The 20,776-nt window shown below is 40.2% G+C and overlaps 1 protein-coding gene across 1 annotated transcript in view; it reads right to left on the reverse strand.

Moving 5' to 3' along the window:
• Positions 1–750: 750 nt before the first annotated feature.
• The window catches only part of vps54 (VPS54 subunit of GARP complex), a 38,168-nt gene continuing 18,142 nt past the window's right edge, over positions 751–20,776 (reverse strand). The window contains exons 7-23 of the mRNA XM_075464112.1: positions 12,858–13,243; positions 12,417–12,543; positions 10,482–10,589; positions 10,298–10,353; positions 9,766–9,862; positions 9,259–9,605; positions 8,349–8,478; positions 8,003–8,184; positions 7,399–7,511; positions 6,770–6,833; positions 6,479–6,584; positions 5,523–5,610; positions 5,277–5,398; positions 5,006–5,086; positions 4,027–4,134; positions 3,493–3,587; positions 751–2,650 (exon numbers count right to left, since the gene is read on the reverse strand). Of these exons, the coding sequence (XP_075320227.1) occupies positions 2,545–2,650; positions 3,493–3,587; positions 4,027–4,134; positions 5,006–5,086; positions 5,277–5,398; positions 5,523–5,610; positions 6,479–6,584; positions 6,770–6,833; positions 7,399–7,511; positions 8,003–8,184; positions 8,349–8,478; positions 9,259–9,605; positions 9,766–9,862; positions 10,298–10,353; positions 10,482–10,589; positions 12,417–12,543; positions 12,858–13,243 (2,316 nt within the window). The 3' untranslated portion in view covers positions 751–2,544. The remainder of the gene's footprint in view (positions 2,651–3,492; positions 3,588–4,026; positions 4,135–5,005; positions 5,087–5,276; positions 5,399–5,522; positions 5,611–6,478; positions 6,585–6,769; positions 6,834–7,398; positions 7,512–8,002; positions 8,185–8,348; positions 8,479–9,258; positions 9,606–9,765; positions 9,863–10,297; positions 10,354–10,481; positions 10,590–12,416; positions 12,544–12,857; positions 13,244–20,776) is intronic.

Here is a 20,776-nt window from a genome sequence, read left to right on the forward strand (position 1 = left end):
ATTAATATGCCCTAATGGTAAGTAGATCAAATTATCTTCATGGCTTATTTAATTTTTTCAAATGATTATGATGATTGTGTGTTTTGGCAATAAAAGAAACCCAAAAAACAAATTATTTAACACAAAATAATCATTTATGCTCATATTTTAAAAACACTTCAGGACTTCACTCCGGTAAGGACGTCCAAAGTTGTCGTCCACGTCGTCAAAATCTGATAAATATCCTGCTATGTTGCACAAAACTAGCAGTAGCTAGTTAGCCGACTATCACAGAGCACGGAGTAAATAAGCTGTGGTGCAGCGGCGCTCGTCGATGAAGTCATCTCAGTAGACACGTGTGTAGAAAGCCCCCATAAGCCCCCGATAGTCCCCAATAACAACGCCGCAGCTATGAACTAACAGTGCAATAGTACGCGTTCTTTCCCATTATATGGATATACGAGGAGCTCGAGTGATCTAAATGGCGTCCGAAGGACGCCGACTTCCACGATGAATGTATTTTATGCCAGAAATAAGGTACAGGTTTTATAATTAAAAAAAAAACTTCCCTTTAAAAGCAGCACTAAGTGTTAAACAACATGTTAGACAAAAGTTTCAGGATGTGCAGTCCAGGTTTTTTTTTAGGTCAAACCAGAAAAAAAAATTGAGCTGGACATTTATCACCTGAACGGCTGGTGAGATTCACTGTACAGTACACTGATCAAACCGTCATAGTTGCCCGGAAGCTAAAAATGTTCACCAGACTGACGAGGCGTTTTATCATCCTGTTTTATTCACAGCAGGTTTGTAGGATTCAACATCTTTTGGACACTCATCCATGCTGCCCAACGCATTCGTTCACACATGTACACAGACACACACACAGTGGTATGGTAGGCACACTGTAGTGGAGAACTCGAATGTTGTCATCTCTGACAGCAGATCAAAAGTAGGCACTTCTGAAGCAGACAGTGATGAGACTTAATGCTTTCTGTTCTCAGCTGGAGTCTCATACAGGAGACAGCTGCTGTCACATGTTCAACTGACTTTTAACTGTCCGATCACCCCTACTGCTCTGTATTAGAGATGGACAATACAGTCATTAACTTGCCCAAAGTTTCATGGCATTATCTCAGTGATCAAATATTTTTTTTCATGGTAACAGAACATCTTGACAAAGGCAAGCAGCCCTTTTCCTCTTAAACTTTGATTGCACACAAGAAAAGCTGGGTGTTATGAGGAAATCCAGTAATCTTAGGTCTTTGGGAATCGAATGCTTCACACAGTGGCAGATGTTTCCTTTTGTTTTGTCAAAACTCAGAGCTAACATTTGATTTTAGAAGAAAACAGAACATCGAAACTGCATTCTGGTGCCCCAATGAGTTGATACTTAATACTTAATTCCCCAAGACTGGGCTGATGCCTGAAATATTATGATTCGTTAGATTATAACTGCAGGGGAACTAATATAAGCAGCACAGGAAAAGAGTTGCTTTCGGGCTAAAACTGCTCTATTGGGACACTGACTGCAATGAACAAGAAACAGGGGATTTTAACAAAGTGAAAAAACCATTTCATCATCTGCCGGAGATAAACAGGGTACAAACAGCTCAGAGCATGTTTCTGAATTGGTTTTCACTTGCCTCTTATCATCATGCAGTGAAACAAGACTGCTTACACGTGGGAATTATGGGAAACAGGGATTTTTGATTCTCAACGCGATGATGCCCTACAGTTGTACAGTTGGAACTACACCCAACTTCAACATATGAAAAATAAAAGTGAAGCAGGTTTTCTGCTCGATTTCCTTCTCAGAAGAAAACAACAGTTAATACAACTACAGCAGAAGGTAGTGTAGTAGACAGCTGCTTCTCATGCCCCACAGTCAGCTGTCAAACTCCCCACACTCTTTAGCAGGAACAAAATTAGCTTCAAAATATAATATTTCCCCTTCACTTGTTGATCCTCACAACAACTCCGCCTGAATATCGGTCAGCTAGACATGATGCATGATTGATTAAACAGCAGAAATCCCAAAATAGAAGCCAGTTCACTTTGGTAAAAAGAGGATGTGGTGCCTTCACAGTCTGGATTTTGATTTAAAGAAAGAGGATTCCTTCAACACAACAAATCCAGAAAAAATGCTTGTTTTAAATATAAAAAGGTAAGAAAATCCCTTCAAAACATTTTGCTAGAAGAAAAGTCCACCACAGTATAGAATGTTTGCAAGAAGACAGAAAAATAAATTACCCCACTTTTTCCTCATTATCCACACCTTACTCCCACTAAAACTGTCCAATAATTTACTAGTATTTCTGTTGAATTGCACACAGTGAGATGAGGTGGCAGCAAGTTTAAGGAGGCTTTTAAGGAGGCTTTGTGTGTCTCTTAAGTCTTTGAAACTGCCGAAGTTCCAGCATGCTGCTGCTCTTCTCCCAGTTTTTTGTTTTTGGTCCCTGCAGTCCTCCTCTGTCCTCAGCCAGCCACTGTCAGCCCCCGAGTTCAGCCCCCCCATCACAAGGGTGAGTCAGTCGGTCAATCTGGACGTTCAGACTTTTTCGTCCATCACCTCTTCTGCTCCCAGATCTCAGCCATGTTAAGGTTGAGTCGCTCGAGGCTCTTCAGCGCCTGGATGTTCTCCACGTAGAAAGCAACATCCACAACGACCAGTCTGCAAACAGCAACAGTTTCCACTTTTAAATCATGTAGATAATTCAAAAACTGAGGAGTGAGAGCTTGGTTCTGTCAGTATATAATGTCTGTTTCTTATGCTCAGTTCAGATTGTCCCTGTGTGGCTACTTTTTAAACATGGAGCCAAAAAAATAAGGTTCTTTTTCCAGCATTTACAAATCGATTTCCTTTCTTATGAAATATGAATACTTTTATGGTTTTGTCAAACAAAAAATACTTCACAAAAGAAAAAAAAAAGTCCATCACAGATACCTGCTTAATAGTAATAATAAGACATTCTATTTATAGGTGCCTTTCCGGACTTTTGAGGTCACCTTACAAAAGACAAGATAAAAATCAATAAAGAGTAAAGAGTCAAAATAGGAAAAACATAATAAAATAAAACATCAATAAAGTGCAACAGTAAAGTCATTAAAATCCCAGGAGTAAAGGGAAAATGCCCATCTGAAAAGGTGAGTTTTAGGAGGTGATGGAATGTTAATGTTTTATGTCCTGTGGCTGAGAGTTCCAGAGGAGTGTGAGATGGATGATGTAGCAGGACCTAACGGTACAGCTGGGCATGTTAGTGTAAAGGAGCTCAGGAAGACACAGATGGGTGAGGTTGTTGATTTTCAATTAATTTTCAATTCAGTTTTATTTATATAGCGCCAAATACAACAAATATCATCTCAAGGCACTTAAATAGTGTAGTCCAATTCAAGCCAATTGGAATTCAATTCATTGTAATTATATGAGACTTGAAGGTGAGAAGTAAGCTTACATGATGACCTGACAAGTAGTTTGTGTGTGTGAGTGTGCATGTGTGTGTGCTTTGCAGTTACCCATGCTGAGGTCCGCCGTCATTAATGACACCAAGTCGAGCCAGCTGCCTCTTGAGGTGCATTTTAAAACTGCCATTGATCCTCAGAAACAACATCTGTGCAGGAAAACAGTTAAATCTGTTAATACCAAAGTATGGACTGTTTCTGAAGAATAGTTCACAGACACTAAAGTATCATAGCCTGATAAACCAGCCTAAATGGATTGGATGTCTAATTTAGTCTGGCTCCGATGAATGGATACAACGGAACATTGTTGATGAGCACAACCCGTTGTCTTTCAAACCGTGTCTGTGCCTATAGGCCAACGCTCTGACCCTCTGCCCCGCCCGCGTTGATTCAAAACACATCTCTGCGTTGTGATTGGTTTAGTTGCCATCTGCCAGATTCAGGGCAGTATTTTCAAAATGAAAAGTGGTTCGAAGCCAGACCCAACCGCAGGCAAAACATTTTGCCGTCCAGCAGTTGGCGCTGGTTTTCCAGGCTAAAAGTATCAAGCATTTTGGTTGAATGGTGACTGAGCGTGCAGAGGCTCACCTGCGTCTGTTCTTCAGGTAAAAGCTCAAAGATAGCTTCGTGCATCTTTGCCATCTGCTTACACACGTTTCTGAAACAGGCTGACGGCATCGGAGCCTTCACTTCATACTGAAGAAAAAACATCAGAGTTTACATCAACTGACTCACAGCACACGTGCATCTCAACTGCATCACATGGGCCAAAAATCAATACTTAGATGAAGTATATATATTATTGGTCATCCAGTAACACAGGCACAACAAAGTCTGGGATGTATTAGAAGGAGAACTGTGTTGCTGGCAGTCTTTATGGAGGACAGAGCATTTCGGGAAGGTTTGCAGTGTGCTCCTCGTCACAAGTGGTGGGTTTCTGAAGACAGCGGTCCCAAGTAGGGACAGACAATTAAGAGGTGAGGATGTGCTGGGTGTTCCACGCTCAGTGATGTTTGACAAGAAAGACAGACGACTTTTTGAACGGTATATATATAAAAAAACAAAAAAAAACAAAACACAACACAAAACCAAAGCGGCAATGACCTGATAACCTTCTTTCTAACAAGCAGCACGTGAAGCACAACTGCTCCAGAGCCATAAGTGATCTGTACCTGGATTATGTAAATAGGCTTTAAAATAAAGCTTGTCGGTATCTTCACATAAAGTTTACAAGGTATTTACAAGCAATTGTTTATACCAACATAATCTCGTAGTCCTATTGACAGCTTTTAGCATATTTTAAAAATATTTTCAATGAAAAGCATCAAATCTTGTGGCCTTTTTGGACAAACCGTATCAAACCTCCTGCTGGGGAGGGTGCAACACTGCACATTCAGTGGCTCAAGTGACCCAACTTTGTCAGAAATGAGATTTTTCACATTAATAAAAAGTAAAAAATCTAAACATAGCCATTATCCAAAGTAATTTAGTAAGATTATGACATTTTTTTTAAATTGGAGTTGAAACAGTCACAAAGAAGTTTTTGAAGTACCCATTCTGATCTTACCTTTGATAAAACCTTCTCAAACAAACTGTCCATGATGGCCACTAGCTTAGCTGAAATCTCTGCTATGTGATCGTTGTAATCCTGCAAAACAACAAACAGCCTGAGCCACACAACTTTACACTGGCTGGGAATTTTGATTGAATACTTTAATGCGAAATACAGTATGAGAAAGAATGTTGAGGGAAGGATTTCTTTTAGTGAAGTTTCTTTTTATTCATGTCATTTATTCAAATATTTCTTTATCATTTAAGTTTGTGTTAATGCATGTTACCTTAGTGATGTGGTCAAAGTGTCTGAGGACGCTGAACTGTTTGGGCTGCAGTTTGGTCTCAAAATGAGCTCTGATGATGGGAATGTAGTGAACCACCAGCTGCAGACAGCGGGAAGCTAACGCTACACACACGCGCACAAAGAAAAAGCCTGTCAATTATCTGTCAGTTCAGAATGAATCAACAAGTGCTTCAGGCTGTGACACCCTCATCCTCAGTAGAAGCTGAGTGCAGCCGCTGGTGTGTACCCAGGTTTTTGGTAGTGATGGTCTTGAGGCCGACGATCTGCAGTGCTCCGGCTCCCAGAACCAACTGGCAGCTGCGAGAGTTGAAGTGCTGTAGCAACACAGCAGAAATTATTCACTGACCTGGCAGAGGCATCACAAGCAAACAAGTGTGAATTACTGAATCTTATGAAACATGCCTTTTTGGCTACAATCTGTTTTTCCATTCAGTCTCAAGTACCTACTTTTCAAAATAAAGTATTTCATGTTTAGTAATTAATAACTCACTGAGTCTGGTCCTTTATTTTATTATTTATTTTTTCGTTAGCACAAGTTTCTTGTGTTTACCTTGAATAGGGATGGCTCAGGTAATCCTGAAACATCCCATAGTTAAGCTGCTATAGGCCTAGACTGCTGGGGGGCCTCATCTGTCACACCTTTCCTCACTTTACTCTCTTTATGTATATGTGATATTATTGTGGTCATTAACTCGTGTTTCCCTGTTCCAACAGATATCCTTTGAATGGTGTTACAGTGCCGCCGCCGCTGCGGCCCTCCCCCCCTTTCTGTCTTCTCAAACCCCAGCTGGTCGAGGCGGATGGCCACCCTTCCTGAGTCTGGTTCTGCCAGAGGTTTCTTCCTGTTAAAAGGGAGTCGTTTCTCTCCACAGTCGCCTCAGGCACGCTCAGGCCGGGAGATTGGACCGAAAAACAAAACGTTTTCAGTGCAATCTGTTGGTTTTCTTAGCTAGGAAATTGTTTTTGAATTGGCTCTATATGAACGAATTGGATTATTTTATGAATTATGATTATTATTAATTAATTGAATTCCAATTGGCTTGAATTGGACTTACTATCTAAGTGCCTTGAGATGACATTTGTTGTATTTGGCGCTATATAAATAAAAATGAATTGAATTGAAAAAAATTAATAAGCGCAGCAGTGTTTCTAAGCCGACAGAGATCTGATGGGGTGTCTTACCTTGAGGAGGTCTGACAGACGTGCCAGCATGTCGGTGGCGATGGACGGGATGTCGTTCACACACTGACAGTATTCCAGAAAGATCCGGATCAGCAACAGAACCGTCCTGAAGAAACAGAGAAGAGACTCTCAAAACACATCACAAAATATCATTCCACAGGACACCGACTTCTTAATGCATTATATGCATTCCAACTTTAACAACAAATTATCAAACGTGACAAAACTGGAAACTGTATTAAAAGGCCTTTTACATTTGTGTTTCATTCCTCTTTGTAGGAGGAAACCTACCCAACAACAGCATATTTCTGCCCATTGACAAGCAGAAACTCTGTGGGTTTTCTGTCATCTGGACCTGTGGGAAGAAATTTCATGTTAGAAATGTCCTCAGAAACATCCTCAGTTACATTAATGATGTGGTTTAGTCATAATGAATGTGTTCAAGTGAAAGTATTTGCATTACTTTTAGCAGTAGCAACAAAAATATGTGATTTTGAGACTCCCTTCCTACATATTATATGGAATATTACTGCATTCACAATACTACACATGCTATTGTGTTAGCATTGTAAACAGTACTGATGTGATAACACACTGTTACATTGTTGCTCTACAGGAGTGATATTTGAACAAAGCAGTGTTGCATGTAAATATTGCAAATTGAGAGGACTAATCAGAAACGTTACAGTCTGCATCACAGCAATATGTAATTACATTACTGAGGACATGCATACTAGGGTACAGAGAGGCTATGATGTAAATTTATTGAGGAGAGAACAGAATGTACGAAGTCTACAAAACTACAAGCATAATTATCCTCAAAGTAAATGTAATAAGTTTCATGATACAGCAGGTTGTAATGTATGTGATATGTATGCTTAAAAAGAAAAAAAAGCCCATCTATTATTGCTCAGGACTACCTGAGGTTTTGCGCTCTGGTAGGGATATTCTGCCATCAGCGATGGAGTTAACCAGATCCTGAAATTCGGCTGGGACCTCTGCCTGCTTCCAGCGCTCATTATCCAAGAGGAGGCTGCAGGAACACAAACACCACTAGTCGCCACATTTCACAATTTTGCCATTGGTTTAGTCAAAAGCAAAGATTCAACATTACAAAAGTTTCAGGAGGTGCTTGTTTCTCTTACTCAACATTTTCCTCATTTAACAGACATGACCATTAACAAACACAGCTGCCTCAACAAAAACTTTACAAGGAAGCTTCCAAAATGACGGGTGTAATAAAACTGTAGATTTTGTAAATGCAAATTTATATTTTAAATCAAGTATCATATACAGTAGATTATTGATGTCAGTAAATCATTTTTATGTAAGTAACACAGCATCTCATCACAAATGAAGGCTAAGTGAAACAGGTTGATAATACTAAGCACCCTGAGGTTGTTTCTATATTCATTCCTTTGACCCATCATCTGTTGCCACAAATAGACACAAATTAGAGCACTATTTAAAGTTGAAAATGCAGGCATGTATACTACAGCACCTCACATCTGAGCAGGAGGCTACCTGAGTTTGGTCTTGCGTTCTTCGTGGAAGCGGTGGACAAAGCGGTTGGCCTGGGTCTGCAGCGACCCCCTCAGGGAGACACTTCGCCTGCCGCACAAATCCTCTGTGTCCCGAACAAAACCCTCCACCGCCTGCGAGAGACACACGAACTCCGCCGAGTTCAGACGCTCCAGAGACCCATCCTGTCAGAGGTGAACACGCAAGGAAGTTTTAACAGCATCAAATCAAACCATCATTAGACACTCATCTTTGTACATTAAAATTACATATATAGAAGCCCTTTTCCCATTGTCAAAATTATTTATTTTTTTAAAAGAAAATCAAAGCTCAGTCATGTCCACAACACCTTGGCTCTGGCTGTGAGGACTTTGACACATCGGTCGTGGCTGACATCAGAAGCTGTGTAGAGCAGCTCCTGGATGTTGTTGATCACACGGTTCAGCTCCATGTCAGTAGGCATCATGTTCTCACCGGTCCTGTACAGAAACACCCCCCATTAAGAAATGACTGAAAAAAGCTTCACCTGACATGAGGAATTCTGAGTGTTACATAGCTATAAAGCAAAGTTACTTTTAGTCAATTAAAGCTTTATTCTAATGCACCACAGCTACAGGTAGCTTAACCGTGGATTGTATGACATTTAACAAAAAAATTTCATTGATAAAAATGATTTAACTATTTTGCCCTAATATACAGTATACACTTTTTTTAAAGCAGGTTATAAGTTTGTTTAAATGTTAACAAGAGGTCTATAGAATGTATTTAAATTTATCAGCAAACAAATCAGTCTTTACAAATTAAATGTTCCATTTAATATATTTGAAAATACTTTGTTAAATATATTTACAGAGAATTAAACATAAAACCTTGAAGCACAGAATCTTCAGCACATAATATGCTTGAATAACATATTTATAGACATTGTTTTTTTCTGTATAAGCTCAAAAGAAACAAAACAGTTGTAATGTGTTTTACAGGGAGCCTGTTTTTCAAGATGATGGAGTACACTTTAGACCTCACTCAAAACTTGACTTGACATCACAAACATTTCTTACAGACATGAAATTAAAATTCTTGCCGTTTTTAAAATGGTTTGAATGTCATATATATTTTTACATTATCTACAGCAGCCAGTGGCATCATACCAGATACTCAATTAAACGGTCTAGATTTCCTCAAAGTCTTACCCCTTCCCCTATTTTAATAGAAAAATAAAAGAGAGAAAAGAAAAAGGAGGAAATTTCTGAGTGACATACATGAAGCTCTGCTCTCTGCTGGCAGAAATCGCTGTGATCCCAGGGGCTGGGTCGCTGGCTGCATTTTCCATCGGGTCCAGCGGGATCATGGAGCCCACTGCAGAATTTTGATCCTGGCACACCAGTCCTGCCTGCTGCTGGTGCTGTTGTTGGGCCTCAGTCAATGCGTCACTGATGAACAGACCCTCATGGGTGAGGTAAGCTAACTCAGCCTCCCCTTGCAGGAACAATGGGTCCTGGGAGGCCTGTTGGCCCGACGCCCCTAAGTTGGCCTCTGCCAGGAGCCGGTTCTTCCGATTTGAGTCAAGAACCTCTACAGCCACATTTCTGATCACATTCAAAGTGGCCTTGCAGGTAAAAAGAAGAACAGAACATATTTCATTGAAAAAATAAGCGTGGGTTTGCACAGCCTTAATAGCTATCATGAATCTAAATTAAAAAAAGGCCCTCTGGTCCAGACTGATGTTTGACTAATTCTTTAAACTGTAGCTGAGGGTATTCGCTCACCTTGATTCTCTGCAGGAAGATAATGAAATTCTCAAAGACATTTTTAAGCAGCTCAAACCACTGAGGGAACATCATCTGGCGCATCTGGTCAGCTAGCCTTAACAAAAATGTTAAACATAGAAAGCACATGTTTGAATATCACGTACATTTTGAATTTCAACTACACATCTTACAGCTTTGAAGCCATACATTCTTGTGAACAGCTTCATGGTTTATATTTTTCCCTTTAAATTGTACTGTACACAGGATGTGAAGCTTTGAGCTACATTATACAGAGACAAAAAAGGCATTTTCTGAAAAACCAAAAATGTTTAAACAGATCAGTGAAGTTGAATACTTGTGCAGTTGTCACAACACAGTCTGCTAATCTATCAAAATAACATTTCCAACATTGACTTAATGGAGCGCTTACATAGTAGAATAGTAAAAGCTGGAGAAGAACCCCAGGATTAATAAAGTTATCCATCTATCTATCTATCTATCCATCCAGTTATAGTCTTCCAATCTTTATTACATTAACAATTTTACTTACTTGATGACAACTTCTGTGTCGATTTCTTCAATGTGTACAACACTCTCTGCCACACACTGCAAAGACAAACAGGTTTCCCTTTCAGAATAACTAAATCTTTGATGATCAGTCTGGGGGTAATAATGTGCTGCTGTGAAACAAATGGATCTTTATTGAGTTTAAGCACAAACGTCAGGAGTCATACCTGTGTGACAATGGTCTTAGCAGCTATGATCATCTCATTGCTGTAAATATCCAGAAAGTCCAGCTTTCTCTGCCGCAGCAGACCAAACACCAGCAACTCCAGACGCTCCTTAACCATATGCACATACACACACCCACATATAGACACAAAACAAAACGACAAAAGAGAAATATTGAGTCCTTAAATGCTGAGTTTAATCCCAGATTGAGGAGATTGTTTAACTCCACAAATAGATAAGTTTTAGACAAATGCATAAGTGTTTCAATTTCACATAGATTACAAATTAGGATGTGTTACACATGCAGAGATCGAAGAGGTACATCATTAAAAGCATCAGATCACTGATAATCAAGTGTATCATTAGTAAGGCCTGAGTATTTGTGGCCAATAATCACAACCAAACAATAAAAACCAAAAGTTCAGCATTCCCACACGAGAGCGGAGCAACAAACTGTATCTAATACTGAATCACAACTTTTTAAATACTTCAATACTTACCTTTTTAAGCATCTTGCAGTTACACTAAAGTTAAATTATTATTTTTTTATTTCATTTAGGTTTAAACACAAACAGATAGTTTATGGATTTTCAGATAAACTAAAAACAACGAAGAATACTGACACCTTTTCGATTTTCCTATAAGCAGTTAACCATATCCAGCTGTTACCCCAAGCACATAAAAGCAAATGTTATTTCCAGGCAAAGTTTGACTGAGCCGGATCCTGATGTTGAGCCCAATTTCAGCAGGACATTATTTGAATAATTTACTGAATTTGAAACAGGTTTAAGGTATGTCACCCATGTGTGTGTTTGCATGTATGTGGCCCACCTTTGGCGAGGCAGAATTTGAGTTGTGGACCTGTGATGAGCATGGCATCTGTTAAATATACAATTCACTACAGAGTTATAGACAAATGTGACTGTCGGCAGTGAATCTTTCTTACTAGGCTCATAGCTATCCCTTTGTGGTCAAAACACGAAAGTTTGGACCTATCAGCATCCTTTACAGATGGCTACTAGCTGGCTTTTAAAAGGACTAAAACATCCAATTACCTGCTAAATGTTTTTTTATTTTTTCCCCATTGGCTGCCCTTTTCCAAAAAGGTTCTATGGGAGGACTTCCAAAAATTCTGTGAAATAAATGATCTGGCATGTTGCATTAATATTGTCCTCAAATATATTTTAAGGAAGGAACTGGATTATCAACCATGAAATATGCTGCTGGGAAGAAAAAAAAAAAAAGAATAATTGTGGAGCCAAAATAGATTTAAAGATGCAATAGTTAAATAACATAAGAGTAAATGGCTTTGTTGGTATAAGTCTGTAAAATCACAGCACAAATACCAGGAAAAGTAACACCGCTCATCTTGTTACAGAGCAGTGTTCTGCTGGAAAAGCCTTCATCCTGGGCTTCATATGATTGATTCACATGGTTGTTACTTTCACATTTGCCATTTCCCGCAACATTTTTGCAAACCAGTCACTCTACCCATATGGCAACAGCACGCCCCTACAGTACAAGCCTCTCCAAGCAAGACAGCACTGGGATACTCAAACTGCTTAGGAAGTGTTCAAAGAAGACAAAGAGTCTGAGGTGTACAGCAGGTCTCTAAACGTCCCAGATACCAGTCCAATGGGACCTGTATGAAGCAAACCCAATTTACAAAGGCATCACCCCACAACCTGTAGAGCTGAAAGGATCAGTCGCTAACATCCCATTAGCAGACACTCCAGGACACCATCACATCTTATTTCCTCACACCCTGACTGATCAGATCTCTTTTAGCGCCATGACGAGTATACTCAAAATTACACGTGTGATCATAATGTGATCAGCGCATCCTTCGACTCCAGAGTGTTAAAGTCTGTGGGAAACAGTTAGTTAATGCACTTATCATGAGCCTAGTACAGAGCAAATGAGGAGTTTGTTCAGACCTTCTCCAACACTTGTGGCTCCTCCTTCAGACTGCGGTTCAGGTCACTGCGGGCATACATACTGAAGTCTTCCACCATCATCTTATCGATCAGTTTCTCCAGTTCACACAGCTGGGACCCCAGATGTCTGAGGGACACATACAGAAGACATGTGACATCAATATCTTAGTTTTAATGTGTTACAGTGGTTACAGCAGCAGCTAATGCAGCTACCTGCACTCTGTTTCAGTTGCATGTACTGAGGTTTTATCACATGATCTATCATTTGAGCTTTAATGGATTCTTTTATGTATAAAATCTCAAGTTGACAAATAAAGCTCCAGCATACTAAGCTACATATTACAATACCAAACTGATGTGAGGGGAAAATTAAGAAAAATTACAATCAAGAGAATTCCACACCAATAAACTCACTGACTTTCCTAAAAAGCCAGCCCTTACCTGAAGCTGTGAATTCCCTGAAGCTCCTGCTGCAGCACTTCCTTGGTGGTGGCGATGAGCTCCAATGCTCCAACAAACTCTGAAGTGGAGAGCAGCAGCTGCACCGTGGGCTGCGTCTGATGCACTGCTGCCATCAACTTCAGCTTGTTGTGCAGCTTCACACAGTTGTTGCGAGTCAGAGCAGCACGGAGGGCCTGGAGAGGCCCCTGGCACATGACCCGATCCATGGCTACCGTACGGCCCCGCAGGACAGCTACTGCTCGTTGCGTTTCTTGCAGCCTGTCTTGCAGGTCGTGTTGTGAGGACATTGCATGGAAAAAAGCCTCAGATCGCAGCGATATCTGTCGAGCAATGCTGACCTCCACAACATCCAGGTAGTGACTCAGCTAGAGGGAAGAGCAGATGCATAAAAAGCAGCACAGAGGAAATGATTGTTCAGCTGCTTTCCACCACCGGTTGCCAATCACAACATCCATCCGTTCACCTTCTACATCTGCTAAGTCCCATTTTGGATTGCGAAGGTGCTGGAGGGCTAACACACGTCCCAGGGCTAACACAGAGACATACGAAATGAACGACCATGCATGCTCACACTCACTGCCAGGGTCAATTTAGAATCACCAATTAAATGAAAGGGATATTTCGCCTCTTTTGACATGAAGCTGTATGACATCCCATACTAGCAATATCGTGCATGAACATTGACTTACCCCCTACTGCGTCCTGTGTGCCAAGTTCCAGCCTCGTTTTGGCATTGACGAAGGTAGTCCGGCTAGTTGGCTGGGGGCACAAAAATAAAGCTTTTTGCTTCTCAAAACAATATACATTCAAAAGAGTAATACATTTGCATCACAAAATCGTTGTCCAGGAAAAAGTCAGACCTCACATCCCTTGGCGCTATTTCTCTCTACCTTTGTATCACTACGGGCTGGAGAGAAAATAGCGCCAAGCAATTGTGAGGTCTGACTTTTTCCTGGACAATGATTTTGTGATGCAACTGTATTACTCTTTTGAACGCATATTGTTTTGTGAAAAAAGCGCTTTAATTTTGTGCCCCCAGTCAACTAGCCGGACTACCTTCGTCAACACCAAAATGAGGCCGGAACTCGGCTTACAGAACGCAGTAGGGGGTAAGTCAATGTTCCTGCACGATATTGCTAGTATGCGATGTAATACAGCTTCAGGTCAAAAGAGGCGAACTATTCCTTTAACATAAATGCCTTTGGACGGTGGGAAGACAGTACCTGGAAAGAATCTATGCAAGTATAGGTTCGACACAGAGAGGACCACTCTTGCTGTGAGGCAACAGTGCTAACCACCACATCAGCCCACAATCACAACAATGACACAAAATCAGATTTTTTTTTTTCCGTTTGTTTTTCATTTGAACAACCACCCACAAAAGTTTTATCAGGATTAGGGTTCCACTTCCATTTCTGTTTAGCTTAGAAATGACCCTGTTATCAAATCAAATATTGCAAACCCAAAACTGAACCAATCATAGACAGAAAGAAAAAAATAAGACTGAATAAAGACTGGGCTGAAAACGATTTAAAGTCCCTTAAACACCATCTCAGGAAATTATTGCATCAGTTGTTAGTTCTCTGCTCCTATGCTTTAATAGATAGGAGGATTAATAATTCAATTCAATTCAATTTTATTTATATAGCACCAAATACAACAAATGTCATCTCAAGGCACTTAAATAGTATAGTCCAATTCAAGCCAATTGGAATTCAATTCATTGTAATCATAATTATTTATAAAATAATCCAATTCATTCATATAGAGCCAATTCAAAAACAATTTCCTAGCTAAGGAAATCAACAGATTGCACCGAAACTTGTCTTCAGTCCAATCTCCCGTCCTGAGCATGCCTGAGGCGACTGTGGAAAGGAACGACTCCCTTTTAACAGGAAGAAACCTCTGGCAGAACCAGACTCAGGAAGGGTGGCCATCCGCCTCGACCAGCTGGGGTTTGAGAAGACAGAAAAGAGGGGGAAAAAAACCCACTGTAACACCATTCAAAGGATATCTGTTGGAACAGGGAAACACGAGTTAATGACCACAATAATGTCACATGTACATAATATCATTTGAGAAATTAAACAGGGGAAAAAGAGTAAAGTGAGGAAAGGTGTGACAGATGAGGACCCCCAGCAGTCTAAGCCTATAGCAGCTTAACTATGGGATGTTTCAGGATCACCTGAGCCATCCCTAACTATAAGCTTTATCAAAAAGGAAAGTTTTAAGCCTAGTCTTAAAAGTGGAAAGGGTGTCTGCTTCACGGACATTTACTGGCAGCTTATTCCACAAGAGAGGGGCCTGATAACTGAAAGCTCTGCCTCCCATTCTACTTTTAGAAACTCTAGGAACCTCAAGTAAATCTGCAGTTTGCAAGCGAAGTGCTCTGTTAGGAAAATATCTTATAATGAGATCTTTAAGATATGATGGAGCTCGGTCATTAAGAGCTTTATATGTGAGGAGAAGAATCTTAAATTATATTCTGAATTTAACAGGGAACCAATGAAGAGAAGCTAAAACTGGAGAAATATGATCTCTCCTGTTAGTTCTCATCAGAACTCTGGCTGCAGCATTTTGGATCAACTGAAGGCTTTTCAGAGAATATGTGGGACAGCCCAATAATAAAGAATTACAGTAGTCCAATCTTGAAGTAACAAATGCATGGACTAGTTTTTCTGCATCACTCTGAGACAAGATGTTCCTGATTTCAACAATATTACGAAGATGACCGAAAGCAGTCCTAGAAACCAGTTTTATATGCGAGTCAAATGATAAATTCTGGTCAAAAATAACTCCAAGATTCCTCACTGTAGTACGAGAAGCCAAGGAAATACCATCTAGAGTAACTATATAGCTAGACAATTTCTCCCGAGAGCGCTCAGGTCTAAAGATAACAACTTCAGTTTTGTCTGAATTTAGAAGCAGACAGTTCTGAGTCATCCAGGTCTTTATGTCTTTAAGACATGCTTGTAGTCTAACCAACCTATTGGGTTCATCTGATTTTATAGATAAGTACAGCTGAGTATCATCAGCATAGCAATGGAAATTTATGCCATGCTGTCTAATAATGTTACCAAATGGAAGCATGTATAAAGTGAAAAGAATTGGTCCAAGCACAGAACCCTGAGGAACTCCATGACTTACTCTGGTGTGTGAGGAAGATTCTTCATTTACAAGAACAAACTGAAATCTATCAGATAAATATGACTTAAACCAGCCTAATGCAGTTCCTTTAATCCCAATAACATGTTCAAGTCTCTTTAATAAGATACTGTGATCGACCGTATCAAATGCAGTACTGAGATCCAACAGGACAAGCACAGAGAGAAGTCTGCTATCAGAGGCTAAGATGAGTTCATTGGTAACTTTCAGCAGTGCTGTTTCTGTGCTATGATGCACTCTGAATCCTGACTGAAACTCTTCAAACAGATTATTTCTGTGTAAATAATCACAAAGCTGAGCTGCAACTATTTTTTCAAGAACTTTAGACATAAAAGGGAGATTGGATATAGGTCTATAATTATCTAACACGTCTGAATCAAAAGTAGATTTTTTAAGTAAAGGTTTAATTACAGCAACCTTAAAAGGCTGAGGTACATATCCTGTCAACAAAAACAGATTGATCAAATCCAATATGGAAGTGTCAATTAAGGGGAAAACCTTCTTGAACAGTCTGGTTGGGATTGGGTCTAAAATACAAGTTGATGGTTTAAAAGAGACTATTGCTGTCGTTAGTTCAGAGATCAACTGGACAGAAGCCGTCTAAATACAAAACAGATTCTAAAGACACTTCTAAAGCTGTTGTACTTGATGATACGTCACTGATAATAGTGGGAAGAACTCCATCAATCTTCTCTCTAATAGAAACAATTTTATTGATAAAGAAGCTCATGATATCATCACTGCTGAGAGCTAAAGGAATACCTGGCTCAGCAGAGCTCATACTCTTTGTCAGACTGGCTACAGTGCTGAAAAGAAATATGGGATTGTTCTTATTCTTTTCTATCAATGATGAATAATAAGCAGTTCTAGCTTTACGAAGGGCTTTCTTATACGTTATTAAACTATCTTTCCAGACTAATTGAGACTCTTCTAAATTAGAGGAACGCCACTCTCTCTCCAGCTTTCTTGCAGTCTGCTTTAAAGCACGCAGCTGTGAATTAGAGCCCTGCACTCCCGCGGGAGTCCCGCGGGACCCAACGCAAAGCAGTGCGGCGCGGGACACATTTTGAAAGCTCATTGCGGGCGGGAGGGGGAGTGAGCAGTGCGGGAGCGGGCGGGAGCGGTGATAAGCTGCAGTCCCGCTAACTAAAAACGTGAGAGAAAACTGAGAAGAAATAAAGCCTAACTAAAATAAGTTAAAAAGCGCAATCCATCTCTCCTTTTATTCAGGAGATGCGCATTGCATAACGACGAGGGACAGGGCATGGTTAACCTACTTAAATAATAATTGGATTACATGTTACATTTTCAACATTCTGGGTTCAGAAAAGGTAGGGTAATTATTAACACATATTGTTTTCATTCCACTTGTTTGCATTTAAATAAATGTAACGTGAGCTGTAGGCTTATATTTATGCTCAAATCCACTCAAAGTAGGGCGCGGGGCTCCATCACGGTGTTTAAAATCATATACTAAAAATATATACTTTTACTTCCAAGCAGTGGCGATTCTAGAGTCTGTGGGGGCCCAAAGCAAAAAAATCCTAGGGGGCCCTACAGACCAGTGTTCGTCACCAAAACATCTGACACCAACGAAAAGTGTATGAAATAAAACCTCTTTTTATTCCAAACATGTTCCAAACATGAGAAACATTGTTATTTTTAAAATATACATGTAAAGAATAAATAAATAACTAAAAAAGACTACGTTGTCTACGTTGGCACTTGATATTCGCCTGTTGCTATTTATCTACCGGGTGTAGCTGGCCATCCAATAATAATTGTGTTCATTTAAAGATTCTTTGTGACAAGTAAAGCTGTTCATGATATCGATTTCATAAGTATGGTTTTTATTTTCCACTAGCCTTGAATTTCCGGCAAACGTTGCCAACAATCGCAAACACTCTGAGGGGCCAGTTCTCCGCGAACATAACCTACAGTGGAACTCTATGTGAGTTTGACAAAGTCAACAATGCAATTATGGAATTATAGAATGGCATGTTAACTAGACAACCTTTGACTAAATCATTTAAATTTAACTGTTCAAAGAAAACATGCTCACCACGAACGTTCGCCACTGTTTGAGACAGTTTATAAAGTAACTAGAAAATTTCTGATTGAATGCACCCAGGGTATCTGCACATTTTTTAAATCAACAAATTTAATGACTTAAGACCTTTTTAAGACCTCTAAGAATAAAAATTAAGACCATTACCACGGCAAAAATATATATTAAAACTACACTCTAGGCTGTTCGGTGTTGAAAAAAAGTCCAGTGTGAAATGTGTGCTTCAGTGTGTGAACATGATCGCATAAGATTCGAACGCACAAGGGAACACCACACACTACAGGACAATCATGCCCAATTGTCTCTGCGAAGGAGCGTGTTTTCACTGCCATTTGTCTGTCTGTTTGTCTGAGGCTCTGAGCAAAATAAATCCATAATTGAACCTAATTTTCGAGTTATGTCTACTGTGCTTTTACAACTAGCAAAACGATTTTACTACCCAAGTTAACTTAAACCAGAACTTTGGACAACTCACGTGAAGCACAGACTATGGACAGTGACTTTGCATTGCATAAACCACACGACAAAATTTAATTTCCTTCGGGATTAATAAAGTATCTCCAATCTAATTAAATAAATAAAAAACGAGCACAGACCGCTCATACAGTCAATGGCACGTACCCATAGAAAAAATACACACTCATACACACATCACACAACCTGACTATCAACTGCTAACAACCATGATCAGTAACCTACACAAACCCAGACACATAATGGCTCGGCGGCCAGCAATCGGATAAACCAACGAAGTGAATCAATCCTGTGAAAGAATGAAAACAAGTGAATGAAACCTGCACTCACCCATTATGAAGTTAACTCTGCCAGCCCCTCCATAATCTTGCTCCTGCTCAGCTAACACCTTGACGTCGGGTATGGTTGGTAACGTTACTGCGTTTAGCATTAGCAACTAGGCTGCTAGGCTTGCTAAATCGGTAAGCATTAGGCTACTGAAGAAAGCTAGTCTTTTTAGCTATGTTATATTATCATCTTTCTTCTCGGCTATAAGTTAACCTTTGTTGAGGAAAGGGAACGCCCCTGCGTGTAGTTGGTGAACGCAGCCAGATGACCTGAGTCAGGTTACTAACCTGACGCGCTAGCTGTCAAATCACCGGAAGTTTTCACCGGAAGTACTGGCGCACACACAAAAGTTTGAACGTCTCTCCAGACATATCTTTCTTTCATTCCGCCCAGATGAAATTTAATGCCACTCTTCGAAAATCGGCGAAATTTAAGACATTTTAAGACCTTAAAAAACGTATTTTTTATTTAAGACTTTTTAATACTTTTTAAGGATCCGCGGAGACCTTGGCACCTCAGCTCTCGGGGGCCCCTAGTGGCTCGGGGCTCCAAGCAGTTGCCTGCCTTGCCTGTTGACAAGCTGCGCCTCTGCTTCCAAGAATGGAAATGTGTGAGGAGTGGCATATAACATATGTACAATGTATTATTCTTAATATTCACGGTAGATTTTGGTAGGTATGTTGGGTAGGCTTATTGCTGTAAAGCCTCAGCTGCTTGTGCCATCTGATGCGCTCCTGCACTATGTGCCCCACGTGAAGGATCGGACAGTGGTGTGCGCAGCTAAGATCATGTTTCTTTCCTCAAGCCAATGACAAGAACTTCCGTGAGAAGTAACGCGAACGTCTGAATAATGCGGGAATTGCGGGCGGGAGCGGGACCAAATATGGGCGGGAGCGGGACTAAAAATCCTATCTTTTTGCGGGAGCGGGTGTGCACAATGCGGGAGCGGGCGGGCGCGGGACTGAAAAATTCTGTCCCGCGCAGGCCTCTACTGTGAATCATACCAAGGAGCCAACCTCTACTGACTGATTACCTTCCTTTTCAGAGGGGCAACATTGTCCAGTGCTCTACGCATTGAAACTATAGTGCTGTCAACAAGAGAGTCAAGTGTTGCTGGAGTAAAATTTATGTAGTCGTCGTCTGTCATATCTGCACATGGCAGTGAAGAAAAGGATCATGGAATTAACTCTTTAAATCTGGTTACAGCATTCTCTGATAGATACCTTCTATTTGTAAATTTCTTCTCAAAAACTGTATAGTCAAGTAATGTAAACTCAAAGGTTATCAATAAATGGTCAGATAAGACAGGGTTATGAGGGAACACTGTTAACTGTTCACTCTCAATGCCATAAGTTAGCACAAGATCAAGGGTGTGATTAAGGCAGTGAGTCGGTCTGTGAACACTCCGAAAAAATCCAATAGAGTCTTATATAGAATTAAAGTTCATATTTAGGCTGTCATTTTCAACATCTACATGAATATTAAAGTCACCCACTACAATGACTTTATCTGTACTCAGCACTAACTGGGATAAAAACTCTGACAAATCAGACAGAAACTCAGAATAAGGGCCAGGTGGATGATGCACAGCAACAAACACGAGAGGTTTCTGTGATTTCCACTTTGCGTGGGAAAAACTGAGAATCAGAGATTCAAAAGAGTTCAAACTAATCTTGGGTCTGGGACTGATTAGTAACCCTGATCTAAAAATAGCTGCCACTCCTCCTCCTCTGCCTGTGGTTCAAGGAACGTGAACATTTAAATAGTCAGAGAGAGTTGATTCATTAATGCTAACATGATCCTCCAGCTGCAGCCAGGTTTTTGTAAGACAAAATATATCAATATGATGATCACAAATCAACTC

The sequence above is a fragment of the Odontesthes bonariensis genome, chromosome 4 (genome assembly GCF_027942865.1).
Source record: "Odontesthes bonariensis isolate fOdoBon6 chromosome 4, fOdoBon6.hap1, whole genome shotgun sequence".
Taxonomy (NCBI): domain Eukaryota; kingdom Metazoa; phylum Chordata; class Actinopteri; order Atheriniformes; family Atherinopsidae; genus Odontesthes; species Odontesthes bonariensis.